Source organism: Gymnodraco acuticeps, unplaced genomic scaffold, assembly GCF_902827175.1.
Source record: "Gymnodraco acuticeps unplaced genomic scaffold, fGymAcu1.1, whole genome shotgun sequence".
NCBI lineage: Eukaryota > Metazoa > Chordata > Actinopteri > Perciformes > Bathydraconidae > Gymnodraco > Gymnodraco acuticeps.
In genome coordinates this window covers 165,256-192,527 of record NW_022989862.1, presented here as the reverse complement: position 1 = coordinate 192,527, position 27,272 = coordinate 165,256, and the positions used below count along the sequence as shown (strand labels likewise).

Here is a 27,272-nt window from a genome sequence, read left to right as displayed (position 1 = left end):
TTGTGTATGCATTTTTAATGTTTAGATATAAACTCTGTGAAAGATGAGAGCTTGGAAAAACATTTTAAAAAGTGACAAACATTTGAAAAGAGGTGACAGAGGCATCAGATTGAATTGACTGCACCTGCAGATTGACCTTTACTTTAACAATACTCAGAGCTGGTGCTATAACATGCAGTCTGTAACCTGAAGAACAAAACTAGAGTGATATGAGGTCTACGTCTAATGTATTGCACATATACAGAGAAATGATTATTCAAGTTTGTGATAGAAAATATCCCCTAGAAGAACCATTTGTACAAGGAAAGCAAAAACAAAAGGCTTCGTATAACCAGAAAGTTGTGAAATTAGATAGAAAAGAAACAGAAAATGAGTTTAATGAAACATTTTGAGGTATGATTCAACCTCTCCATGATTGCTTGATAATTGTGTGACGGGAGCGGTGGATGGAAACACATCAAGCTTTGAGAAATACATCATGACACAGTCTTAAATCTCTAATGGCATGGATATCTATTCTGGGATGTAACCTCAATCGGACACTAACATGACGTTGAAGAAGCAGAATAGGGATTTAAAGTGTCCTTAAAATGCGAAATTACGATTCTCTGACTGAAATTGGAAATAAACATTTGCCTGAATTTAGAACAAATACTATACTTTTGTTTGCAGTACTCATTTTGGCCGCAAGAGGCAGAAGTGCACCTCTAATCTATGTTTTAATACGGCTTTTAAACCGTATTGACACAGTTATAGAATAAGAAAGGAAGGCATCAGTAATTCAACATAGCTTGTGAACATACAATGTAAGAGCCTGACAAAATTAGGAAACAATTCACCTGCCAAAACATCTTTGTTTCCACCCATTTCACAATTAAATATATATAATTAATAGTTTCTCTGAACAAACTACTTTCTTTTAACCCGTTCTGAAGTCAGACCCAAAGACATAAAACTTAAGATGATGCTTTTTGTCTCAGGGCTTCATAATATCAAAAGTCAATTGATAGATCTTATTTTTAAAAAGAGTTATGCGTGTTGATCGAATGCATCTTATACTTCTGAAATGAACACTGAAACAAACAACTTCCTGTGGTTGTTAATACATCCTGTTGCATTGATAATCAACTCCTCTCTCCACTTATTTCCTCCAGCTCATTGTTTTCATTCACCGCTCCACAGAGTCTCCCGATGGCTGATAAATCCCACATATAAAAGCTTGAAGGCAGACACACTCACAGAAGCTGCCTGTATGCTGGTGAAGAAACGTTGCGTGAACAAATGAGGTTATTGAGCATTAAAAAGGCTAATGAATACTGGGTTTACATTCATCAGGTGGTGAGGAAACGGGACAACAGGCCCTTAGTAGCTGAAGTGACTACATATAGGCTGTGCTGCTGCCCCCTAGTGGTCGGGGGTCAATAAGTGGTCATTAATGCAGCTTTTAAGACCATAATTGATGCTTGGGAATTCCTCTTTCCCTCTGCAATATGATATGATTTGACTGCAAAGCTACGACCAGGAAACAGTCTTTGTTAGCTACTGAAATGTATAATATGGGCTAAATACATATTCCAGACACACACACACATTTGCCGCCAGCACACACACTCGATATTTTGTCTGCAAGATTCATGAAATTGTTAAAAAAAGGCAGCAGTTATAGCTTGGATTGATCTAAGAGTTCCTTAATCTAAAAAAAGACATGAGGCTTAAGCCTAAAAACTAGCGTCTTTCAGGACATCAACCCTTTTTTAGTTTCTTGTAGAAGGCACACAAACTACCACAAAAGTATAGTTATCTTCTTCGAATGTGCAAAAAAAGCTCAGTTTTAATTATTTCCTCAATAAAAAGGAAGTGAGGAGGAGAGAGTTCCTCCCGTTTCTGTGGAGGAAACAGGAAGTCAGGAAGTCAAAGTGGAAATGTGCTTTAAAACCAACACTCTGCATTTCCTCCGTTGGCACGTCGTTAGTTTTAGTGCTGATCAAATAGAAAGGGCAGTTAGTGATGAGCACATTTCTGTATGTTGTCTGCTTTTAATTCAAGATGGTTTCAAAGACACAAGGGGGGCGAGGATCTCCAGAGTTAGTGTGGGACACCCCCACAAAAAAATTGAGTACAATGACACATGGTAGATGAAAGAAAAGCAGCACTTTTTAAGTTTCTCCCTTGTCATCAAAAATCCAGCAAAAGAAGGGCCCCATCTGGTCCTTAAGTGTCCTCCACGTCTTTATTCAGAAACAGGTGAGGAAGGGGGGGTGACGGGGGTGACGGGGTCGAGTTTCGGGGCTTCGAGGGCCTGCGGGTTGACGATGACCTGGATGACAAAGTCCTTCTGGATCTTAGTGTCCTGCAGCCGCGTCTTGTCCGTCAGAAGCTTCCCGGAGAAGAACCAGCGCTGGTGAGCGGCGTCGATGTCCTCCTGAGCGTGGAGCTGCTTCTTCAGAAGCCCGATGGAGTCCGCCATCGAGGCGCTGAGACGCAGGTCCGTGCCCGTGGAGAGGCGAACCTGCAGACACACAGCAGGAAGGGGGGAAATCAATAATGGACCAACGTGAAAAGCACTATTTCCATTTTTTTTATATATATGTATATTGTTGTATTACTATTATCTTATAAGTAAGCATACATTTTTTTTTTTTTAGGCGATCGGGCAATTTGTTTTGGGGTTTTCTTTTTACATCCAATGCTTTCATTTATATTATATAGACCTCATAACCCTAAAAGTAAAAGAAAACTATTATATCAACTTCCTTTAGTGCTTTTTTATTATATCAGAACTCTCTATATCGGACACAGAGACAATTAAAAAAGCTAAAACCAATAGGAGTATCATTTAAGGGTTCCCTTTTAATACATGTTGACCATTTCATCAAATATATTGCATTTATTGGAAGTGTGGGCAAAGCAAATACATTTATACGACACGTCATCACTTGCAAACTCTCACTAAATAACAAAGAAAAGCAACCAAATAAGTCTTCAAGGATGTTAGGAGGCAGGAGTCATACCTTGAGCTGGAACTCCTTCTTGGGAGCAGAGGGCGTTTCGGGGCTGTCGTTGGGGTCGTCGTCGCTTCGCTCTGAGATGAGGTTCACAGGAGGAGCCAGGCAGTAAACAGGAAGCTGGTAGCGGTTCCCCAGTTCATCGTAACACTCAGCCAGAGTACCTGGAGAGGAAGGATGAAGAAAACTGAGTGTCTCCTACAGACTTTTAAAACAACAAGTAGATAAGACGTTGGTTTTGTGGACTACAGAGTGGTGCAGTGATGACGGTGGTAAGCATTACACTGTAAAAACTCAAAATCTTGCCAAGTATATTCGTCTAATATCTAGTCAGAATGTGTCTTTACACCCGATACAAGACATAATAACTGAAGAGGTAACAATGCAGTGAGATATAGGGTCTTGTTTTTAGACAATGCATCTTCTAGACCAGTGGTTCCCAACCTGGGGGGGGCGCCAAAGATCGCAGGGGGGGCACCAGGCCTCAGATGATTTGAGGCCAAATATCATATTTAGACTTTTTTTTCTACATATAATTGTAAAGCAATACATGATTGTCACTAAAAGACTTGTCTCTACATTACAATAAAATATAAAAAGTAATTGATCAATTAATTTGAATAGCAATTCAAGTTAGTATTAAAGGCATAAAAAGACAGAAATGTATAATTCTTTCTTTAATAGAAATGTTTCTTCTGCCCGCAAAGTGTCCAAACCAGGCTTGTCTGGATAAGCACTTTTTTAAAACATAGTCATTGTCCATGCCGGTTTCAGTTGGATTATTTGTCAGTTGCTCCGATCAGATCTGTCTCCTCCATTTTGTACATTATTTACAACTTTTGAATCCACATAAACACATCGGCAAAATCCGGCTGACTTTGAGCATGTGTTTTAAACAGTTTAATCCCTTTGTGAATTGGTTCCACTTGCGCCGTCCTTTAATTTCTTCATACAGCGGGAATCCAAATGAATGAATCCTGAGTCCAATAACCATCAAAGTCACTCCAATAGTGCTCCTTCATTACGCTTTCATCCTCCTTTAACAACATACTTCACATTCATCCAGTTCGTGACAGTAGTTGTAGCATTTTGAGACTTTTAAACTTTAATTACCGCTGTTACACGCCCCCCCTAAAATCTAATTTTCAATGCTAACCTGGCCAAGAAGGCAGCAACGTTACACATAACACATAACTAAAGACACAGCCACGGAAAAACTGCGGCATTTGTACAGCTCCTTATGGGTACTGCAATTTGTGAAGTGCGGGCGTGCTCCGGCAGCACTTCACCCCTGATCGTTTCACCACGGAGGAAAGCAGCAGCAAGTCGACTGGAGTTAAAGAGAGCGGGGCTGCGTTGCGTGCATGGCTTCCTTCTGCAGGTAACGGGGAGACGCGCTCTGGCGGCGGTCTCGTTCAGGATCCGAAAATACAATGTAAATATTTTGCCACTGGTTACGGTGCCAGGGGTTGCCGACCCCTGTTCTAGACTCTTGAAAACATCTTATTTTGAATCTCAAATGAAACAAGTTCTTTAAGCGGCTGGCTGTGGTTTTTGTAAAAGAAGGTTAATCTTGTTTTAACAAATAAATCTTATTTGATTGAAAAAAGGAAAACAAATTCTTATTAAAAAATCACCAACTAACGTCAGAAAACTGAACACTTTGGAGCATTTCAGGCTTATTTTGTAATAACATTTACTGATCCCGGTAGTTCAATATAAGTTTTCTCAGCTGATTAATCTCCTTTATCTAAATATCCCGTTTTATTTCAAGAAATCTAACCAAGCAAATCTTCACTTGATCTATTGGCAGATATTTTTTACTTACTACGAGCGAAAACACCGTGTTTTCATTCTTTCACTTGATTTTGGAGCAGCATTTCTTCCAGCGTACAAAGGCTCCCTTCTTCCATTTGATTTGGGAAAACACAGCAGGATAACCTCCAAATCTCCAAATATATAAACACCACTTTTATAATAGTTGAAGCATTAATGCAAACTCCAGAAGTAAAAAGCTAATGTTGGGCTAAAGGCAGCTAACGTTCGACGTTCGCTATTATCATTTTGGTCACTTGTTAGCAACCTCTGTAGTATAACAACACGTGAACATCTCGTAAGCGGCATCTAACCAAAAAAAAACATTACAAAAACACTTTTATTAAGATGTGTTTTCTCCTCTCTCTCTGCGTTTAAATATTCAACCCAAACCCTACTCTTCGTCCTTCACTCTGCAGACTGTATGCTCTCTGTACGACGGACTGAACTTTCTTGCAAGAAATCAAATACGACAAAGACAGCTGAATGGTTTGATTCTATATCCACATTTGATAAATAAAAGTACACACATCCTTTCCTCAAGTAGAAGTACAGATACTCGTGTTTAAAAATACTCTGGTAAAAGTAGAAGTACTGACTAAACTTCTTTACTCAAGTAAAAGTAAAGAGGCTTTGAAATGTACTTCAGTAAAAAGTACCCATAACTAGCAGCTGCTTTAAAGAGTACCTGACCTCCCTTTATATTAATAGAACAATAATGTCATTGTTAGCTAATGAATGTTTCCATGCTGAACAACGGCAACATGACAACGTTTCCATTGGTCCCTCTTCTTTAGAGAAGACCAGGAAATGATGGATACACGGATCGTGTTCAAATCAATAGGCACGCAATGACTCTAAAGAATAATGACCACGCACCAAACACACATTCAGACTAAAGGAACCAGCTGTTTGGAAAATGAGAGAAGTAGAAAGTACAAGTATTTGAGTTCAACATGTAAGAAGTAGAAAGTACAGGTATTTGTGTTCAACATGTAAGAAGTAGAAAGTACAGGTATTTGAGTTCAACATGTAAGAAGTAGAAAGTACAGGTATTTGTGTTCAACATGTAAGAAGTAGAAAGTACAGGTATTTGTGTTCAACATGTAAGAAGTAGAAAGTACAGGTATTTGAGTTCAACATGTAAGAAGTAGAAAGTGCAGGTATTTGTGTTCAACATGTAAGAAGTAGAAAGTACAGGTATTTGAGTTCAACATGTAAGAAGTAGAAAGTTCAGGTATTTGGGTTCAACATGTAAGAAGTAGAAAGTACAGGTATTTGTGTTCAACATGTAAGAAGTAGAAAGTACAGGTATTTGAGTTCAACATGTAAGAAGTAGAGAGTACAGGTATTTGTGTTCAACATGTAAGAAGTAGAAAGTACAGGTATTTGTGTTCAACATGTAAGAAGTAGAAAGTACAGGTATTTGAGTTCAACATGTAAGAAGTAGAAAGTACAGGTATTTGAGTTCAACATGTAAGAAGTAGAAAGTACAGGTATTTGAGTTCAACATGTAAGAAGTAGAGAGTACAGGTATTTGTGTTCAACATGTAAGAAGTAGAAAGTACAGGTATTTGAGTTCAACATGTAAGAAGTAGAGAGTACAGGTATTTGAGTTCAACATGTAAGAAGTAGAAAGTACAGGTATTTGTGTTCAACATGTAAGAAGTAGAAAGTACAGGTATTTGAGTTCAACATGTAAGAAGTAGAAAGTACAGGTATTTGTGTTCAACATGTAAGAAGTAGAAAGTACAGGTATTTGAGTTCAACATGTGAGAAGTAGAAAGTTCAGGTATTTGAGTTCAACATGTAAGAAGTAGAAAGTACAGGTATTTGAGTTCAACATGTAAGAAGTAGAAAGTACAGGTATTTGAGTTCAACATGTAAGAAGTAGAAAGTACAGGTATTTGAGTTCAACATGTGAGAAGTAGAAAGTACAGGTATTTGTGTTCAACATGTGAGAAGTAGAAAGTACAGGTATTTGTGTTCAACATGTAAGAAGTAGAAAGTACAGGTATTTGAGTTCAACATGTAAGAAGTAGAAAGTACAGGTATTTGAGTTCAACATGTGAGAAGTAGAAAGTTCAGGTATTTGAGTTCAACATGTAAGAAGTAGAAAGTACAGGTATTTGAGTTCAACATGTAAGAAGTAGAAAGTACAGGTATTTGAGTTCAACATGTAAGAAGTAGAAAGTACAGGTATTTGTGTTCAACATGTAAGAAGTAGAAAGTACAGGTATTTGAGTTCAACATGTAAGAAGTAGAAAGTACAGGTATTTGAGTTCAACATGTAAGAAGTAGAAAGTACAGGTATTTGTGTTCAACATGTAAGAAGTAGAAAGTATAGGTATTTGAGTTCAACATGTAAGAAGTAGAAAGTACAGGTATTTGAGTTCAACATGTGAGAAGTAGAAAGTTCAGGTATTTGAGTTCAACATGTGAGAAGTAGAAAGTTCAGGTATTTGAGTTCAACATGTAAGAAGTAGAAAGTACAGGTATTTGAGTTCAACATGTAAGAAGTAGAAAGTACAGGTATTTGAGTTCAACATGTAAGAAGTAGAAAGTATAGGTATTTGAGTTCAACATGTAAGAAGTAGAAAGTACAGGTATTTGTGTTCAACATGTAAGAAGTAGAAAGTACAGGTATTTGAGTTCAACATGTAAGAAGTAGAAAGTACAGGTATTTGAGTTCAACATGTAAGAAGTAGAAAGTACAGGTATTTGTGTTCAACATGTAAGAAGTAGAAAGTATAGGTATTTGAGTTCAACATGTAAGAAGTAGAAAGTACAGGTATTTGAGTTCAACATGTAAGAAATAGAAAGTACAGGTATTTGTGTTCAACATGTAAGAAGTAGAAAGTTCAGGTATTTGAGTTCAACATGTAAGAAGTAGAAAGTACAGGTGTTTGAGTTCAACATGTAAGAAGTAGAAAGTACAGGTATTTGGGTTCAACATGTAAGAAGTAGAAAGTACAGGTATTTGAGTTCAACATGTAAGAAATAGAAAGTACAGGTATTTGAGTTCAACATGTAAGAAGTAGAAAGTACAGGTATTTGTGTTCAACATGTAAGAAGTAGAAAGTACAGGTATTTGGGTTCAACATGTAAGAAGTAGAAAGTTCAGGTATTTGAGTTCAACATGTAAGAAGTAGAAAGTACAGGTATTTGTGTTCAACATGTAAGAAGTAGAAAGTACAGGTATTTGTGTTCAACATGTAAGAAGTAGAAAGTACAGATATTTGAGTTCAACATGTAAGAAGTAGAAAGTACAGGTATTTGTGTTCAACATGTAAGAAGTAGAAAGTACAGGTATTTGTGTTCAACATGTAAGAAGTAGAAAGTACAGATATTTGTGTTCAACATGTAAGAAGTAGAAAGTACAGGTATTTGTGTTCAACATGTAAGAAGTCAAAGTAAAAAGTAAAACTTAAAAATAAGTAGTGGAGTACAGTAACGAAGTATTTGTACTCCACTACTTCCCGGCTCTGCTCACCGTGTGGCAGAGTGATGCTGGCTCCGTCCACTATAGCCTGGGCCAGGTCGTGGTCGTTGCACTCCAGCGCCACTGTAGCAGCTTTCAGAGCGTCCCAGATCTCTTTTCGGCCCTCGAAGGCGGGTGCCGTGTCCCAGAACTCGTCCCTCTTGCTCCGCAGCTGGCCCTCCGTCATCGGGTAGTCGCTCTTCCACTTGGGGCGGTCTTTCTTCAGAGGCTCGTTACGTCCTGCGAGGGGAAGGAGAAGCAAGGGAGGGTCGTTAGGTAGTGAACAAGTGTGGCACAGGTACTGATGTCTGGAAACTCTTCAGGACAAACACTGCTTTTATATTTATATTGAACTATTCTATAAAACAGTGGTTCCCAACCGGGGGTACGGGGACCCCTAGGGGTACTTGAGGGGATCGCAGGGGGTACGTAGGTCCCTGGCGTTCTAAAAATAGCGAAAGTCATCGCCAGATAAATAACTTTCGTGTTACATGAATACAGAAAATAACAATGTTTCTTTTCAAATATGACGGATACAAGTTATTGGCTTCCTAAATAAGTGGTGAGTCTTAACATAATTGTTTTACCTGACAACAAGTGTTTGTATTCAATGTGAGTTATACAAGTGACTTTCATTTAGGAGCAGTTGGGTTAAACACGATAACAAAGGGTTTAATACACGAAAGAATGTAGGCAAATGAGTGAGGGGGATCTAATAGAATGGCGACCAGCTCAAGGGGTACACGAGACAAACATCGTTGGGAACCACTGCTCTAAAAGATTGTTTCTGACATGTTTGTGTCCTCAAGTTTTTGATATTTCTTAATGTGAAATGATAGACTTATTTTTGGAGGAACTTGTGAGGGGAAGGGAGGATCGTTAGGTTGTTAAAAAGGTCTGGGATTTTGGTTTGAAAACACAAGTGTGGTACAGGTACTGATGTCTGTAGACTCTTCAGGAAAAACACTGCTTTTATGCAAAAAATGTAACCCTTTATCTAGAAGGATTTGTTTGTATGTCATTGGTGCGTCCTAAAGGTTTTGATATTTCTTAAAGGTCACCTATTATACAAAATCCACTTCTTCATGTCTCTTCTACATCAACATGTGTCCCCTCTTCTTCATGTCTCTTCTACATCAGCATGTGTCCCCTCTTCTTCATGTCTCTTCTACATCAACATGTGTCCCCTATTCTTCATGTCTCTTCTACATCAACATGTGTCCCCTCTTCTTCATGTCTCTTCTACATCAACATGTGTCCCCTCTTCTTCATGTCTCTTCTACATCAACATGTGTCCCCTCTTCTTCATGTCTCTTCTACATCAGCATGTGTCCCCTCTTCTTCATGTCTCTTCTACATCAACATGTGTCCCCTCTTCTTCATGTCTCTTCTACATCAACATGTCTTGTGTAACCATTAGCCAATCAGCAACCAAGGTAACCCCCTTGTTGTGAATCGAGTGGCCCATGGTAGTGGTGGGGTTATGGGGGCAGGCGTATGTTATGGACGATGAACACAGGCCACTCGATTCACAACATTACCCTAACCCTAACCCTACCCCTCACACCAGATACTGACTGGTTTTCGGACCCCCCCAGACCCCCCCAATAAAGCAAAACTGCACGTTTCAGAGTGGCCTTTTATTGTGGCCAGCCTAAGGCACACCTGTGCAATAATCATGCTGTCTAATCAGCATCTTGATATGCCACACCTGTGAGGTGGGATGGATTATCTCGGCAAAGGAGAAGTGCTCACTATCACAGATTCTTTCAGATTTGTGAACAATATTTGAGAGAAATGGTTATTTTGTGTTTATAGAAAATGTTTTAGATCTTTGAGTTCATCTCATGAAAAATGGGAGCAAAAACAAAAGTGTTGCGTTTATATTTTTGTTCCGTGTATGATGTGCAAATAAAAAAAATGTAAAAGATAAACAGTGAACTGTAGCTTTCTTGTCAACAGTTGTCGTTACATTCAGTGTTTCTCTGATTTGTGTATATCTCTGAGGTCTGATTAACATGTTGAATGCATTGGAGATTCACTCATTAATAGGGATGGGTATCGTTTGAAATGTATCGATTCCGATTTCGATTCCGGTTCTGCTTATCGATTCCGGTTCTTATCGATTCCAAAATTGTAAAATAAAGAGGTCAAACGTTTAGATAACAAAAATATATTTATTCTTAAAAGCTTTAACTGAAATTGTTACTAAAAAATATACATGCAATACAAATGTATTGCACAATAGCTGTGCTTTATTTTAACTGAGCTATGCCTGTGGCAAGCTATTAACAGGCATTACACTTTGCCTTTTATTTTTATTTTTTAGTGTAGTGGAGCCTCACTTCAGAGCGTTTACCGCGACCTATCTTTGGTGTTATGAAGTGACTGAGCTCGTGAAATGTCTACGGGAGGGCGGGGGAGCATCGCTGCGGGGCAACTGTGGACCTCTGTCGCCTGTCAGCGCAATTTATATGATGCCGTTTTAAAAAATGAAGGGCGGTGCCGGCCGTCAGCGTACCGAGCCGGCGGGCAACGGCCCGCTGACGACCGGCCGTTCTGTGATTCTCCAGGTCCGGCCTGTATTCCACCGGGTCACCGCAGCACCGCGGTGCAGACGGACCCGCTGGAATACAGGGTCTACCGCGTTTAGGAACCGTTAAGCAGAACCGAAATTGTGTATTTTGTATGGGTACCCGGTACCCGGCATTTTCTTATCGGTTCTCATCTGGAACCGAGTTTCGGTTCCCAACCCTACTCATTAAAAACATTGCTCTAAATCGTCCCTCATTTCCACTGCAGGGCCTCGCACGGTATAGTTAGGCCAGGCTCACTTTTCCATTACAGTTTAGTAGCTGGGGCAGTAACTATAGTAACGCAGTGTAGGCGGAGTCGTGACGTCATCTTCAATGCGAACCACAAAACCAAACATCAGCCGTTAGATGTTAGCACTCAGAGCTCACAGCTCCTCATATCTGTTCAGAAACTAGACAGAAGTTAAACAAGTACAAACCACAGACTGCCTGTGTCATGGCGAGTACAGTCTCTGGTTTATTTATGTCTGTAGGCCGTTGTTGTTAGTGTGGACGGTCGGAGCATATACAACGTTAGCTTAGCCAATCTCCATTCAGAAAACACGCATTTTAAAAGCATTAATTCATGGTTTTTACTAACCAGTATCAGTATGTTGTTACTTCGGCATCATTTTGAAACGTGTATTACAATTAAATCACGGTCAAATATGTTCATTGTGTTGTAGTTGTAGCCCCCTTGCCGTCACTAGTTTAGCATATTTAGCCCGGTTGTTGGACCGGAAAGAACCACGATTTTGGAGGGCCAGAAAAACTGTGAAAAGGTACCCGTTAGCCGGAACTAGCCCTAGTGGAAACGCAACAAAAAACGGGCCGGCTTTGGCACGGCACGCTTAAACCGAGCTACGCGCTGCAGTGGAAATGCGCCATAATAGTAAGAGAACCGTCTGCAAAAACCACATTTGAAGTGATGTGATAAACCAGTTTTTATTGTGCACAATTGTTATGACTGTCATTTACTATATTCTTACTGGCATGGAATTCGTTTTTAATGCTTTTCCAGTACCACCGTTGATTTTAATGAATGTCGTAATCACGTGTAAGTATGCACACCATAATGCAATGTATAGGTAGGTTTATGAGTAACACAATGTTCCCATAAACATCCTGTGCTTTCCTCTCGTATCACACACAGCGCTGGCAGCAGAGAGAAATGCTAGCTGCTAGTGTCATCCTGATCTAAAATTAGGAGGTCATCCAGGTTTTGCAATATTCATGAAGCATGTGTAGAACTATAACTGTCCGGTAACCTTACCTGTGTTTCCCACCATTCAATATTAACACAAAGCACACCTAGGCCAGCAGAGCACTCACATTAGTGGAGGTCTGAGGACGCATGCTAACACGCTAGCATCAGGACAGGCAGCTAGCATTTCTGATCATCACTCAGCAGTTACATGTGTAAACAATTACGGTTTATTCTGTAAGCTATGGGCACCAGTCAAAGACACCACGATTAACCACACCTGGACCTTTGCTAAGTCCCGCCCCTCAAATGCAGACTAGCCAATCATAGTGTCCATCAAAAAACTACTACTACTACTACTACTACTACTCAGAGGTGTGGACTCGAGTCACATGACTTGGACTCGAGTCAGACTCGAGTCACACATTTTATGACTTGCGACTCGACTTGAACACCAATGACTCGGGACTTGACTTGGACTTGAGCCTTCTGACTTGAGGTGACTTGCTACTTTAATTCAGAGGTCTCCAACACGCCGATCGCGAGCTGCCGCTAGAAGAGCAGACTCCCGTCGGGGAGAGCAGAATCTTCAGCCGCTCCTACTCTTGCTGAGAATCCTTGCAGGCAGGGGCGGGTCTTTATTTAGCTGGGCCACCATGCGGCCAATCATATGCGAGGACACACTAGGATCATACCATTATGTGAAAGAAGGGTGGGGTGCACAGCATGTGTAGTGGTACAGGCCAGCTGCACAGAGCGACGGGGAGCCGGATTTAAATGCAAGCGCGTCGGAAAAAGTCAAGAAATTAGCGAAAACCGAAAAAAGAAGCAGCATCTGGCTGCTTTTCAATGATATTGGAGAAAGCAAAGCTGAGTGCAGGATTTGTAAAAATGAAAATAACCTTCAGAGCAGGTTTTTTTTTTGGTAACCACTCAGGATTTATTGTCAGAGGTGGGAGAAGTTCAGACAATTAAAAAAAGTTACAATCAGGGTTCCCGCGGGGTCTTAACAAGTCTTAAAAAGTCTTACATTTGATAATCAGAATTTAAGGCCTTAAAAAGGTCTTAAATATGATTCAGAAGGTCTTAAAAATTATCGGATTTGAAAGGTACTTCTATGTTGCGATAGCGTCTAAATGTGTTTTGGGGGAAATGTCCGGGCTGCAAAGTAACCAGTACGGTAATAGCCTTTCAGTTCCCCCCAACAATTTGTATTGAATTAAATCAACATGGAACCAGTAATCACTAACTTTGTTTCCCCCGGCCCCTTATTGGAGAACACCCAGCTAGTAACCTAGCAACCAAGCTTCAGCTCATATAGCCTATCTTCGAATCTACTTACAAATAAATATGGGGAAGTGTCAGTTCAACCGTATTTGGTTGGAAAACATCTAATTTAGTGCTTGGTTGAAACCAGTGGAGGGAACGTGTTTGAAGCCCGCTGCACCTTTTGCAAAAATAAATTAGTGTTTGTTTTGCTAATGTAGCGTTAGCTCGTGCAGCAGCAGCTAATGTAGCGTTAGCTAGTGCAGCAGCAGCTAATGTAGCGTTAGCTAGTGCAGTAGCAGCTAATGCAGCAGCTCCCGCAACAACACCGGGGGACCGCCGGGCGAAGTTTGGGTCTACGTCAACCCTAAAAGCGGAGGTGCTGTAGACTCTACACACTAGGGCTGCTCGATTATGGCAATAATCAAGATTATGTTGGTCAATAATTAATATCACGATTATTAAATATGATTATTCATTGACTTTGAAAACATCCATTTATTGAACTTTAAAACAAATAATAATTTGAACAGTATCTTTTTAACTGTTGATTACCCTGAACGTATAATTCAACTGAAAAACCAATACAAAAATTAATTAAATAAATGATACATTACTAAAAAATTCATTAGATCAAATATGTTGTGGTGCACTGTCACAACCTAGCAAAGCTAAATAATCGTTTTTTCCGATTATGTTGTTTTCGTAATTGTGGCAGGCCAAAATCGTAATTGCGATTAAAATATGATTAATTGCACAGCCCTAACACACACACACACACACACACACACACACACACACACACAGATACACACTTTTTGTCTAACACACTAACACAGTTCTGTACTGTTATGCTGTTATGTTCAGTCACTGTTCTTATGTTGAACATGAATACATTTACTTTGTAAGTGATTATGGGACGTATTTCTTCTTTTATATCAATTTTCCTTCATACTTTATTGCCGTGAAATAGGTCTTAAATTCTATTCAAAGTGGTCTTAAAAAGGTGTTATTTGAGTTGCCGAAACCTGCAGGAACCCTGTACAATAAAAAGTCCTGCATTCAAAATGTTACAAGTAAAAGTACAAAAGTATTAGCATCAAAATATAGTTAAAGTACCACCTGCAGAGGGATCTAGATGCAGGTGTTCTCTTCCCCATAGAGACCGCCTGGCTGCACATTATCCCTTGCATAAAGATAGATTGTGGGTCCCTTATAACATGTTGTACACAGTGGAAATAAACATTCTGGTTACCTCAACATCAGGGATCTTATACATTAAACTCCTTCTGAATCAAACCGTCACGGTAGCCTTACCTTACTGATCCCTCTTAAATTAGAAAAACACACGTTACTTTACCAGCAGAGAGAAAATGGATTATTAAATTATTAATGTGACTAATAAAGAGCAGTTTGATTATTAAGTATTATTCTGTTGATCGATGTCATTACATTTGGTGAAAAACACATAATGACTTGTTTATGACTCGTTTTGTCTTTAGTTTAGGACTTGACTTGACTTGAACTTGCCCATCCTGACTTGAGTCTTGACTTGGACTTGAGCGCAAAGACTTGAGACTTGACTCGGACTTTCAAAACAATGACTTGGTCCCACCTCTGCTACTACTACTACTACTACTACTACTACTACTACTACTACTACTACTACTACTACTACTACTACTACTTTCAAGCTGATGGTAAAACATGCATTGCATTTCTGAGAGTGACAATTGTTACTGTTCTACATTAAAACCTTTGGCACTAACATTAACAGAGAACGTTAGCACATCACTAACCAGCGTTAGCTTGTTTAGCTACTAAAGAAATACTGGATGTGTCCCTTTTTATATATATATACAGTCTTTGATGAATACTCATGCTGCTTTTACTTCTAAATGATTGTACGGTGCATAAAGAGCTACCCCATATTAGAAGAACAGTATTGCACCTTAATTAAATTTGAATAAACTGTGGTTCACTTTTAAAGTTCACTGTAATCTGTAGGCTTTAGCATTAGCTTCCACATGTTTGCTCATGAATCAGTTTGATATCCTGGATCTACTTCCCAACACATCATGTGGACCAGTCTGTCTGCCTCTCATTGAAATCGCTATACATGTTTCTGATCATACCATAATATTTCTTTACGGGTGTAATAAGTGACATAATAAGTTAATTTAGCTATAGATGGGCAAAGGAAAGGCACAATTCTCTTGTTTTGCTTTATCTTTGGCAGTACTTGAACAGAACAGTACTACCCAACTGTCACTCACTTCATACTTGTCAAAACGTCACTTAAGACACACTTAACGTCTATTCCAGATGCCTGAGACAGACATGCCGGTCACTGAGGAGTGAAGTGATGGAAAGTATGAAGCAGACAGCACAGATACAGGAGGTTGCATTTCTTTCAAACTAATTATTTAGAGAGCAGGCGGCTCAGGAGAAGCAGTTTGGAGGACGTGGGGCGGTGTAGGATTAGCACTTGGAGAGGAGAGAATCCAAAGGGAGGCAAAGGAAGAGTCAGTGCCACTCAGACAGAGTGGAAGTGGACATGTGGCGTCTACGTAGAAGACAAATGGGGATTCAAGTGGAGTAAATATCCTTATGGGGTCCATATATTACACAATAAGACCGACAGGTGTCCATATACAAAAGTTATACCAGTTCTTATGTCCAAAACTATAACAGAGGCATTCAACTAACGAGTATTGCCATCATTGATTAACCTGCAGATCTGGTTCTCGATAACTAAAGCAGCGTCTGCTTAATGCAGTGGTTCTCAAACTTTTTCTGTCAGGCCCCCCCTTTGGAGAAAAAAAAAAGTCAGGGCCCCCCCCCCCCAACACAAATAGTCAGGCTCAGTGGCGGCGCCAGAGATTTATTTTGGGGGTGCTGTGGGGTAGCTTGACGTTTCATAGAGGGTGCTCAAACATTTAGGGTTTCCCCATTAATGTACCAGCGCTACAGTGGAATGTTCTACTGCAACACTCCCCACGCATATACACAGTGTACGCAGGGGTCAAGTGCTATTTTTTTTATAGGTGGTGTGTGGACCTCACATAGGGGGGTCCGGGGGCAATGTTTGAGACCCACTGAGAGTCCTTTAGTTCACTGAGCCTCTCAGTCTGACAGGAGAGGACTCTCCTCCACTTTGTTGTGGAAAAAACTCCTTATATCCGTTAGCGTAGCTCGCTAGCACCAACGAGCGATCACACACACACACACACACACACACACACACACACACACACACACACACACACACACACACACACACACACACACACACACACACACACACACACACACACACACACACACACACACACACACACACACACACACACACACACACACACACACACACACACACACACACACACACACACACACACACACACACACACACACACACACACACACACACACACACACACACACACACACACACACACACACACACACACACACACACACACACACACACACACACCACACACACACACACACACACACACACAGACACACACGTAATAGTACTGTATCATATTATTTTCGAATCAATAATTTTTCAAAATGTTTTTTTAAAATTAATAACCATTTTTCCTCCTGGTCTCTCGCACCCCCCCTATCATGCCTCTGCGCCCCCTTGGGGTGGTTCGCCCCCCACTTTGAGAACCACTGGCTTAATGCAACATCGAGAAAATAATGAGAAAGATCAAAAGTGATCAAATGTATTGTGTTGTCCAACGAAACAGTAAGAAAACAAAAGATGTTCGGCTTACTTTGATGTAAAAATGACAAGAACAAGCAACAAATGCTCACATTTAAGACACTCGAGCCAATACATGTTGCGATTAGTGGTTTTGAAATGGACGTAAACTATTTATTTACCAGCAAAAACGTTTAATAATGTATTTTTCTCATATGTAAATAAAGGGAAGAGAGCTCAAGATGTAGATAACAGCAAACACAACGACCCCATGGTAAAAAGATACTTCCTGTTTACAAGAAGGGGGGGTCGTGTGTTCAGGGCATGGATGTAGAAAGAGGAACGGTGCAGGGGCATTTCCCCCCATTTTCTCCGAGGGGAACATACATTGTGTGACTTTGAAATCGTCTGAAATTCACCAAAAAGCATCCTCTTCTCAGATAAGAGGCTTTCAGGTCACTTTGAAGAACCTCCAGAACAGAGTTTGTCAATTCACCTCAGTGGCAATTGTAAAAATACAAAAGTAGTGAAAACATTATTGCTCACTTTCTCGCTCCTCTCGCTCACCGGAAGTGGATTTGTCTGCGCCATCTTGAGTCCCAGTGGCCTTATTTTTGCCGGAGGATCGAGGGGCGATAACGGAGGAGCAATAATCGAGAAACTACCAGACCAGTGAAATCCTCAGACACTCACCCCGCCCCCTTACTGTGTATCGCTCACTGATTGGACGATGCAGCGCATGCCCTGATCTGGCTGCTGTCAGACGATCAGCTGTGCGGCGTCATCACAAACGGACGTGGCTTCACGTGACGCTCCGGAGGAAAGGACGTCCCATATATATGAATATATTTATAGTAATGTATCCTGTAATTTATTCCAAGTGTTTTAATGATGAGAAAAGGGGATATAAGTATGTATAAAAAGCAGAGATGGCACAAAAGTTCACACATCCTTTACTCAAGTAGAAGTACAGATACTCGTGTTTAAAAATATTCTGGTAAAAGTAGAAGTACTGACTAAACTTCTTTACTCATGTCAAAGTAAAGAGGCTTTGAAGTGTACTTCAGTAAAAAGTACCCATAACTAGCAGCTGCTTTAAAGAGTACCTGACCTCCCTTTATATTAATAGAACAATAATGTCATTGTTAGCTAATGAATGTTTCCATGCTGAACAACGGCAACATGACAACGTTTCCATTGGTCCCTCTTCTTTAGAGAAGACCAGGAAATGATGGATACACGGATCGTGTTCAAATCAATAGGCACGCAATGACTCTAAAGAATAATGATCACGCACCAAACACACATTCAGACTAAAGGAACCAGCTGTTTGGAAAATGAGAGAAGTAGAAAGTACAGGTATTTGAGTTCAACATGTAAGAAGTAGAAAGTACAGGTATTTGAGTTCAACATGTAAGAAGTAGAAAGTACAGGTATTTGTGTTCAACATGTAAGAAGTAGAAAGTACAGGTATTTGTGTTCAACATGTAAGAAGTAGAAAGTACAGGTATTTGAGTTCAACATGTAAGAAGTAGAAAGTACAGGTATTTGAGTTCAACATGTGAGAAGTAGAAAGTACAGGTATTTGTGTTCAACATGTAAGAAGTAGAAAGTTCAGGTATTTGAGTTCAACATGTAAGAAGTAGAAAGTTCAGGTATTTGTGTTCAACATGTAAGAAGTAGAAAGTACAGGTATTTGAGTTCAACATGTAAGAAGTAGAAAGTACAGGTATTTGAGTTCAACATGTAAGAAGTAGAAAGTACAGGTATTTGTGTTCAACATGTAAGAAGTAGAAAGTACAGGTATTTGAGTTCAACATGTAAGAAGTAGAAAGTACAGGTATTTGAGTTCAACATGTAAGAAGTAGAAAGTACAGGTATTTGAGTTCAACATGTAAGAAGTAGAAAGTACAGGTATTTGTGTTCAAAGTGCAAGAAGTAGAAAGTACAGGTATTTGTGTTCAACATGTAAGAAGTAGAAAGTTCAGGTATTTGAGTTCAACATGTAAGAAGTAGAAAGTTCAGGTATTTGAGTTCAACATGTAAGAAGTAGAAAGTACAGGTATTTGTGTTCAACATGTAAGAAGTAGAAAGTACAGGTATTTGTGTTCAAAGTGCAAGAAGTAGAAAGTACAGGTATTTGAGTTCAACATGTAAGAAGTAGAAAGTACAGGTATTTGTGTTCAACATGTAAGAAGTAGAAAGTACAGGTATTTGTGTTCAAAGTGCAAGAAGTAGAAAGTACAGGTATTTGTGTTCAACATGTAAGAAGTAGAAAGTTCAGGTATTTGAGTTCAACATGTAAGAAGTAGAAAGTTCAGATATTTGAGTTCAACATGTAAGAAGTAGAAAGTAGTAAAGTACTGATACCACAAACTTATCTCGTGCCCTCATTGGTCATGTGCGCGTTCGTGTGTGTTGGAGGAGGGGCTCTGTGAGGAAGTCTGAAGGAAGGGGCAGATTTTTTTCGGCTGCGTACATTCAAACTCTAGCACATTCAAACTGGTTTCTTCATTCGTACCTACCCTACCTTGAAGTAACGTAACAAAGTATTTGTACTCCACTACTTCCCACCTCTGCTGAAAAGCAGGCGGTAACAAAAGGAAGGGTTTCAACCAAATCTAAAGTAAAACACCCCAAAAGGAAGACATGAAGCAATGCATTACTGACCCATTAGGCAATAAGGGGGTGTTTTCCTCCAGCTGTGCTCATAAAGCAGGTGCCACGTGATGCATGTTGGATTTATGAGCGTCAATAAAAATAAGTCATAAACAAAGTATGAGGATCATATCCGGCTTCTCTGTGCTGCAGGATACAAACACAACAACACACACACAACAACACATAAAGGGTAGCTCTAGGGATTACCTGCTCCGGGGAAAACTATGTTCAATGTTTCCTTGGCGCTGAGTAGACATTTAACACATTCCTCTGACGTGAGGCGATTAATGAAAGCAGGGTGTTTTCTGTGTTCCTCTTTAAACGCAGACGTCCGTGAGCAGTGGGTTTGGAGGGAAGTGTTCCCTTTAACCGGACACATTGTGGATCTACTTTTTTCTCCGAGGGCCACATAGAGAAAAATATACGAAGGGCTGGTTCACTCACTAGAGGTATACTGCCTGGGTAGATTTCAAGCTTGTTATGTAAATCAGTTATTATATCAACTAAGATTTGTTTACAAATGTTTCCAACTTTAATTTATTTGAAAGATGGGCACCATGGATGTATAATAAGAAGGGGGAGGCAGGGTCTCGTTCTTTCCTATGGGAGCTGCTCATTGGCGCATGAGGACAAAATGGCCCAACTTTTGAGAGAGCGAAACGTCACAGATTACCCATCATGCCTAGCTGTCAGAGCAGAAGAACCCGTATGTGCGCTCACAGAACACGCGCCCCTTAAGCCCCGCCCCCCGAGCTCCCACTCTCGGCTCAGTAGAATGAATGGAGACAGAAAATAAATCTAGATTCGGCTTTTAGTGCATTTTACAACTTTAAGGACCGAATGATTCTCATAAGGGCTATAACATAGTTCATACTGGCTAGTTTATTTAGTTTAAAAAAAAGTATCCGCTGATTTACAGACGTCTCTTTCCCAATGTTAGTCAATGGGGAAAGTCTTTCTGGGCCCAGTAACGTCACGGACTGATACAGAAGTTGTAGTACCGCCGTTTGGACACAACGAATATTTTCATCAGAGTCCGGCGCACTTCCTGGGGGCTTGGTGGGCACACATGATATATATTTGTACATATATTTTTTATTTTGTCATACGAACATAGCTACAGTGTAGTTATGACGATGAAAATCTTAGGTCACAGGTTCCTCCAACGGTGCAACACAATAAAAACAGATAAAGAGAAAAATATAGTGCCATTATACTTTATACTTTATTTGAATTTGCTGAGGGCCGTTTCAAAATGGGCCGCATTTGGCCCCCGGGTCGTAGTTTGGACACCCATGATCTACAGTATGACTGGATTTCCTCAGGGCTCAGAAGCACGCACACTCCCTCATGCAGTAAAACACACACACACACACCTCGTAGCTTGTTATCTTATCGCTGCGTTCAGATTTCTGCAGAGATACAGTCTCTGTGCCAACACAAAGTCCTTTGTAGCATCTGTAACTTTTGAACTCAGAATGCCCAGCAGAAACAATAAATTAAATTGAAGACGGTACTAAAATATTTCAAATTCTCAGCTGTTTACCACTGACCCAACCAGAGCCTTTTAAACCTCTAAATTTCCTTTGAAGTCGACTTAACGGAAAAACCTCCTCCACCTTATTTTATGCTTGTAAGCTTTTGATCTCAATGTTCATTTCCACAGAGAATCTTGAAATATGCTTAGAGATTAGGTTATTAGATTAGGTTAGAGATTTAAATTCCAGGGGATCAATGGTCTCTTTTATTGTACTTAACTCAGCACTGGCAACAAATACAGCTCCTAATGTGTCCTAATTTTAACGCAAAGCAGTTACTATACTTATTCATTTACTGCATTTTGAGGCAGGGACGAATATCTGAGAACCTACAAATCTTGAAAATAAACATTGGCATTGGTCGGTGACTTACATATTTTCAAGTTATTTTCATTTAGCCTTACTGTAGATATTGAATTGACAATCGTACAACCCAACAAATAATCCAAGCTGTTCCTATAAAAAATAATACTATGTTAGCTATACATCTTAAGGGGCCTACACACCAAGCTGACACCAAAGTGGATCATCACCGGAGCTGTATTAGATTAACATTAACATGCTTATTGTAGTGGTAAGTGCACTGCCTTGCGGCCTGTAGCACCATCTGTGACAATCTTCCTCACCCTCTCAGACTTTGAGTTGCGCGCGCTGCTAAAGAGACGCGCTACCATGGCAACCAAACAATGGTGTAGCTGTATTAAAGTCCGAGTGGAAACAGTCCTGAGTAAATCTGATTTTGTCAGAAATCGGGAGAAATATGACCCCGGGAGGAAACCGGGAGAGGGCAATGAAATCGGGAGTTTCCCGCGAAAATCGGGAGGGTTGGCAAGTATGGCGACAGGACGCTCGTCGACGGCCAGACATCTTTCGACACCGAAAATCGGCTTTTTGTGTAAGGACCTTTAAGGATGTATAGCATATGCTGTCAGTGTTGATCAAAACAAACCATCACTTCCACTTTATAATCATTATAATCATTAACTATAGCTTGAATAATCACTGCATTTTGAAGATGAATACCAATATGTGCTAAAAAAAAAAAAAAAAAAAGGGGGAGAATTACCAAAACAACCCAAAAAAAAAACACTAAATGATATCAATTCCACTTTACAATCATTATTAAGTGGAAGTGTCACTTAAATAAATATATAATCCACCAAATATGACCAGGTTTTCAAGCTATCTTTTAAAATACTTGCTTTAAAGTCTCTAAATCATAGCTTTTTAGACATGTTGTTTAAACCTGTTTCACCAGTGTTTTTTCAAGCCTTTTCGACCGCAAATTTGTTTTGATTTATCATTAGGAAAATATGAGTTAAAAAGGCAGAACTTGTACATAGAAAACAACCCACATTTCATCCTGAGTCAATAAGGACAAACCCTTTACTGCTTGGGAAGAAGTGAACCTAATCACCCCAAACTGTTGAATGAAAACCACATGAGCTTTCTGTGTATTTGACGTCTTCCTCCGAGAGTAAAGCAGAGTCGATTTGTCTCCAGTTAGAGAAATCATTGACGCAGCGGGACATGATGGGACTTGTTCTTTTTGATCCAAGCCTGGTCTAGCAGGGAGTTTCTGTTGATACCTATCAGGGTGGGGAATTACCACAAACCCCTTTCAAAGCTCGGGGAACATTGGCTGTGAAGACTTTAAAAAAGTGAATCCATTGGGCATTTTGTCAGGAAACAAAGAGAGATGAATCATTATGAAGTTCATATTCTGTATCAGCTGTTCGTTCTGTCCCTTGATACTGATGTGATTAAAAGCTGGAGTCATTCTTAAAAAAACGTCCTGTCTTTCTGAACTGGAGACAATGTTGGAAAAAGACTGACTGAGAAACTTTCCATCGGTGAAGTTCGATGAAACAAACGGGACAAAACCTGCATCCAAATGAAAACCAGACATTCCTAAACAGTCACTTTGAAAAGAGAACAGATATGCAACAAGCTGCACTTAATCACTTCCACCATTATATTTTTAGTACAATAATCTCTCTTTTATATGTTGATTTATATAGCTGAACCCTTAAGGTTGTTTCCCATTTGTAACGGTACAACTTTTGTCCATATTTGGCTTTTTTATACGGCATATGGTATAAATGAACACCTGATGTATCATCATGATTGTATTTTGTTCCTCTCTTGTTCCGTGTCAGGAAAGGGAAAACCCCTAAACAGTACAATAGGGCCTCTCTAAGGTTAATCCAATAAATATTAGGGCGGTGGTGGCGAAGTCCATACATGAGAGTAGCACAGACGTCACTTCCGGGTGAAAATTATGGCCCCGCCCACTTTTGGGGGGAAACAACGCTGTCATTGGAATGGCGGTCAATTCAAATTCTGAAGTTTTTGCCAATCCGATCAGAAAAGTAAGAAAACCGTGGATTTGTGGATCTTCAAAGAGCCCGGTTACGATGGCCAGAAAGGCAAACAATTACATTCAATCATTTGAAATCGACGATCGGTCTCGATATGTGGTTAAATTAAAATCAGTAGGTGAGGCTGTAATTTCGCCAGCTGTTACTCTCATGAGCGAGGCGGAAAATAATAGTTTTATCATGCCAACAAGCTGCCGTGTCGTTTATTGCACCTCAAACATTAAAACAAATCCAGAGTTACGCGTTTCTGTACTTCCTCTAAGAAGAAAGGACAGTAAGAGATGAGCTCTGTGGCTTCAGGCTCGATCGCCATTCAAATGACAGCGCTGTTTCCCCTAAAAGAGGGCGGGGCCTTAAAGTGACGTTGACGTGTCACCTCATCTATGAAAATCGATAGCCTACTGCTATATTTAACCATATATCGAGCCCGATCGTTTGCCTGACTGGCCATCGTAATCGGGTTCTTTGAAGATCCAGAAATCCACGGTTTTCTTAAATTTCTGACCGCCATTCAAATGACAGCTTTGGTTTCCCCCAAAAGTGGGCGGAGCCGTACTTTTTGACCGGAAGTGACGCATTTGTTACTCTCATGTATCGAGACTTGGCTTGGCAACTGAAAGGTCACCAGTTCAATTCCCGGAAAGACCAAGTGCTACCGAGGTGTCCGTTCCCTACACTGCTCCCCGGGCACCGTACATAATGGCAGCCCACTGCTCCTAACACTAGGATGGGTCAAATGCAGAGAAACCGTTTCGTTACATAGTGCCTGTACTACGTAATGACAATAAGTTGAATCTTCTTCAATTAAGTATGTTCATTGTTGTCTGGGGTCAAAACTGTGCAGACATTCAGAACGTCTGCCAATACAGCTGTGTGGCGCCTGCGTCATTCAGTTTTGTAAATATAACATTTTCTTCGCTAAGAGCTTAAACAGCAATCCAAATACCATCCGTCACTATCAAACAAGTGTCGGAGAACAAAACAAAGCCAGTGTTTATCTTTAGAAGAATGTTATCTTCCGGGAAGGTAGATAAAAGTAACATCAAGTCCCTGGTGTGAAAAATAAACGTTGGGAATCAGTAACAACAACCCCCTGCTTGGTCACTATGTCCTCATTAAAAACTGCAGAGTGCTGTTCACGAGGCTCCCATAACACCACTTTTAAGATAGCAAGTGGACCAACAAGCTCACCGTTTGCCGGATTAAATGTGAGGTTTGAAATTGTTGGCTGAGGAAATTGCTGGCCTTGGTATTGGTGCAGAGTCAGGGAAATGTGGGCGTAGTAGTGTGGGTGATTTTGGTTTTTAATCACAGCTAAAAGCGGGTCTGGGATAGTAGAGTTTGTCTGGGTGGTCAGCGTAAACAGCACAAGAGAGTAACACCACAGTTTGTGAGCTAGCAAAATAGGAAAGGAAATTCCTCCAAGTAGAAAAACAGCAAGAAAAATGAGGCTGACTATTGCCCTGTGGAGAGGAAACTCGCTATGGAATTGCTGAATGTGGATATACAGGTGAACAGTCACTGCATTTCATTAACAGTTACAACCAAGTCTCTTGGAAATGTCCTCATGCATTACTTTGTCTTAATACATGTCTTATAGGAGAGGCAGTTCTGCATGAGTGACTGTAACAACATGAGTAAACACATTGGTATGAGACAAGTGTGTGCAGTTTTCCACACAAATCCCTGACCATGGAGGGAGTGATGTAACAAATAGTCCTCTGGTTGTCTGTCAGTGTCCCCACAGAAAAACAAAAGATGATCAAGGAGGTGAAACTGAATCACACGTTGACACTTGAGATGCTTTTAAGGCTGCTGCAGGAGTGAAATACACCTGGATACATTGAGTCTCAACCACTTCTGGTGGTGTTTTGATCATTGTGTGCACTTGAATGTGAATTGGGTGTCTGTAAGCCTAATTTGCATGCAGTAAAGCAGAAGTAGACCTTTTATCAGATGGCACAACTCATATTTTTTTACACAATGAACCGGCAAAATGTCTCAAAACTAGCCTCATGTTGCCTTCACTAACGTTAACAAAGTGGAAGTGGAACTTATAAGTAGTGGTGTTGCAAGAATACAAGATATTTAAGTGAAGCACACAAGTCTTACCTCCTCGTCCACCATTCCTGGAGGACCCTCGGCTCTGTGTGTCCTCCCAGCCTTCCCAGTATCTCCCCACACATCCTCCCATGGTTGTAGGGCTTCAGACGATTTCCACTAGCTGAGAAGGGGGCCCATCGCGGAGGAAGACGATAAACTAGGTCCGATTTGGAGCACGGGTTGCAGGTCCAATGTTGCAAACCTATGGGTCATCCGTAGCGGCAAACACAGGGAAGCTTTGGTGCCTGATAGTCTGAGAAATACCTGCAAAAATGTTGCTTACATGCGTTTTCTCTTATGTGCTATCTGTGTGTGACACGACCCCACAGGATTTAAAACGAGTCCCTACACTACAAGTTTGAAAAACCGCAAGTCGACAGCTACAGATACCAAACTATTCTTTTTTCAATGTTAGAATACAACGAGCAGCATGTCAGTTAATGAACTTGCCTGCAAACTAAATGCTGAAGTCCACCTTCTTCAAGCTAACAAGCCAACAGGGCCAACCGTGGATGTGGAAAGAAAACAGGATACTCCGTTCACTCCTATGAGAGTTGCTCAGTGGCGCATGAATCTCAAAATACAGCGACTGTAGATTCAGAAAGAACCAGGATCATCCGGGGCCTCGTTCCTACGGAGCATGCGCACTTGAGTGTTCCCTTAAGACCAACCTCCAAACTCAGTCCACTGAATGGAGAGGAGAAAATAACTCTGAATTCAGCTTTTTATAACTGTTTAGACCCTAATTATTTAAATACGGGCCATGAAAGTGTTCGAGTTGGGTAGTTTAATAAGCTAAAAAGAATGTGTACGCTGATTTACAGACGTCTCTTTCCCCAATGTCAATGGAAAAAAGTATATTTCGGCCAAAACGACGTCACGGAAGCTGTAGTACCACCGTTTGAACACTACGCTCATTCATAAAAATCTGCTTCAACGATCGGCGCACTTCCTGGCTAGCTAGCTACTACAACATCAGTAAACACACACTTCCGCACACTCGTGACCATTTTCCAGTACGTTTTAGTTTCCTCCAAAGGTAGCGGATAGTTACAGTTTCCAGCAGACTTCGGTAGATCGCTTCAGTTATTTGCGGTTGCCTCCAGATTTAGTTTTTCCTCGTTAAATCCCACAGACTTCCCTCTCTGCTGGACTTTTCCACGCATGCGCAGAAACACGCAGGCAGGTGTTGGGTTCTCTTACATCAGGAACAAAAGCAATCAGGTTCAGAAACAATTGTATTGCCGAGTAAGTTTAGAGATACGAGGAATTTGCCTTGGTATATATGGTGCATACATAAACACAGTTACAGGCATTATGTTTTATGTTTGAATACATTGTTTTTAATGATACTGGTCATTTTATTTTAAGTTGAAACAGCAATATTGATTTAGTCTTTACAGTGTTTTTGAATTCGGACAGCACTTGAAGGCATCACCAACAAATTATTCAACATTAAGATTTTTTTATTTTGTATTTCATTTTTACCAACATATAAGTAACCAACATAGCAAATATGTCACAAAA

At 40.3% G+C, this 27,272-nt stretch overlaps 1 protein-coding gene across 1 annotated transcript; it reads right to left on the bottom strand.

Moving 5' to 3' along the window:
* On the bottom strand, positions 1-26,920 carry ubtd1b (ubiquitin domain containing 1b). Its single transcript, XM_034241320.1, has 4 exons — positions 25,755-26,920; positions 8,314-8,541; positions 3,012-3,169; positions 1-2,509 (listed from the first exon to the last, which is right to left on the bottom strand). Exons 1-4 carry the CDS (start codon positions 25,834-25,836, stop codon positions 2,231-2,233), a joined length of 747 nt encoding a protein of 248 aa, XP_034097211.1. The 5' UTR covers positions 25,837-26,920; the 3' UTR covers positions 1-2,230.
* Between the last annotated feature and the right edge of the window lie 352 nt (positions 26,921-27,272).

Coding starts and splice junctions, on each gene's coding strand:
- ubtd1b (XM_034241320.1), bottom strand. CDS start 25,836: ATGGGAGGATGTGTGGGGAGATACTGGGAAGGCTGGGAGGACACACAG. Junction 3,170..8,313: donor CAGCATCACTCTGCCACACG/GTGAGCAGAGCC, acceptor CTTCCTCTCCAG/GTACTCTGGCTGAGTGTTAC. Junction 2,510..3,011: donor AGAAGGAGTTCCAGCTCAAG/GTATGACTCCTG, acceptor GTGTGTCTGCAG/GTTCGCCTCTCCACGGGCAC.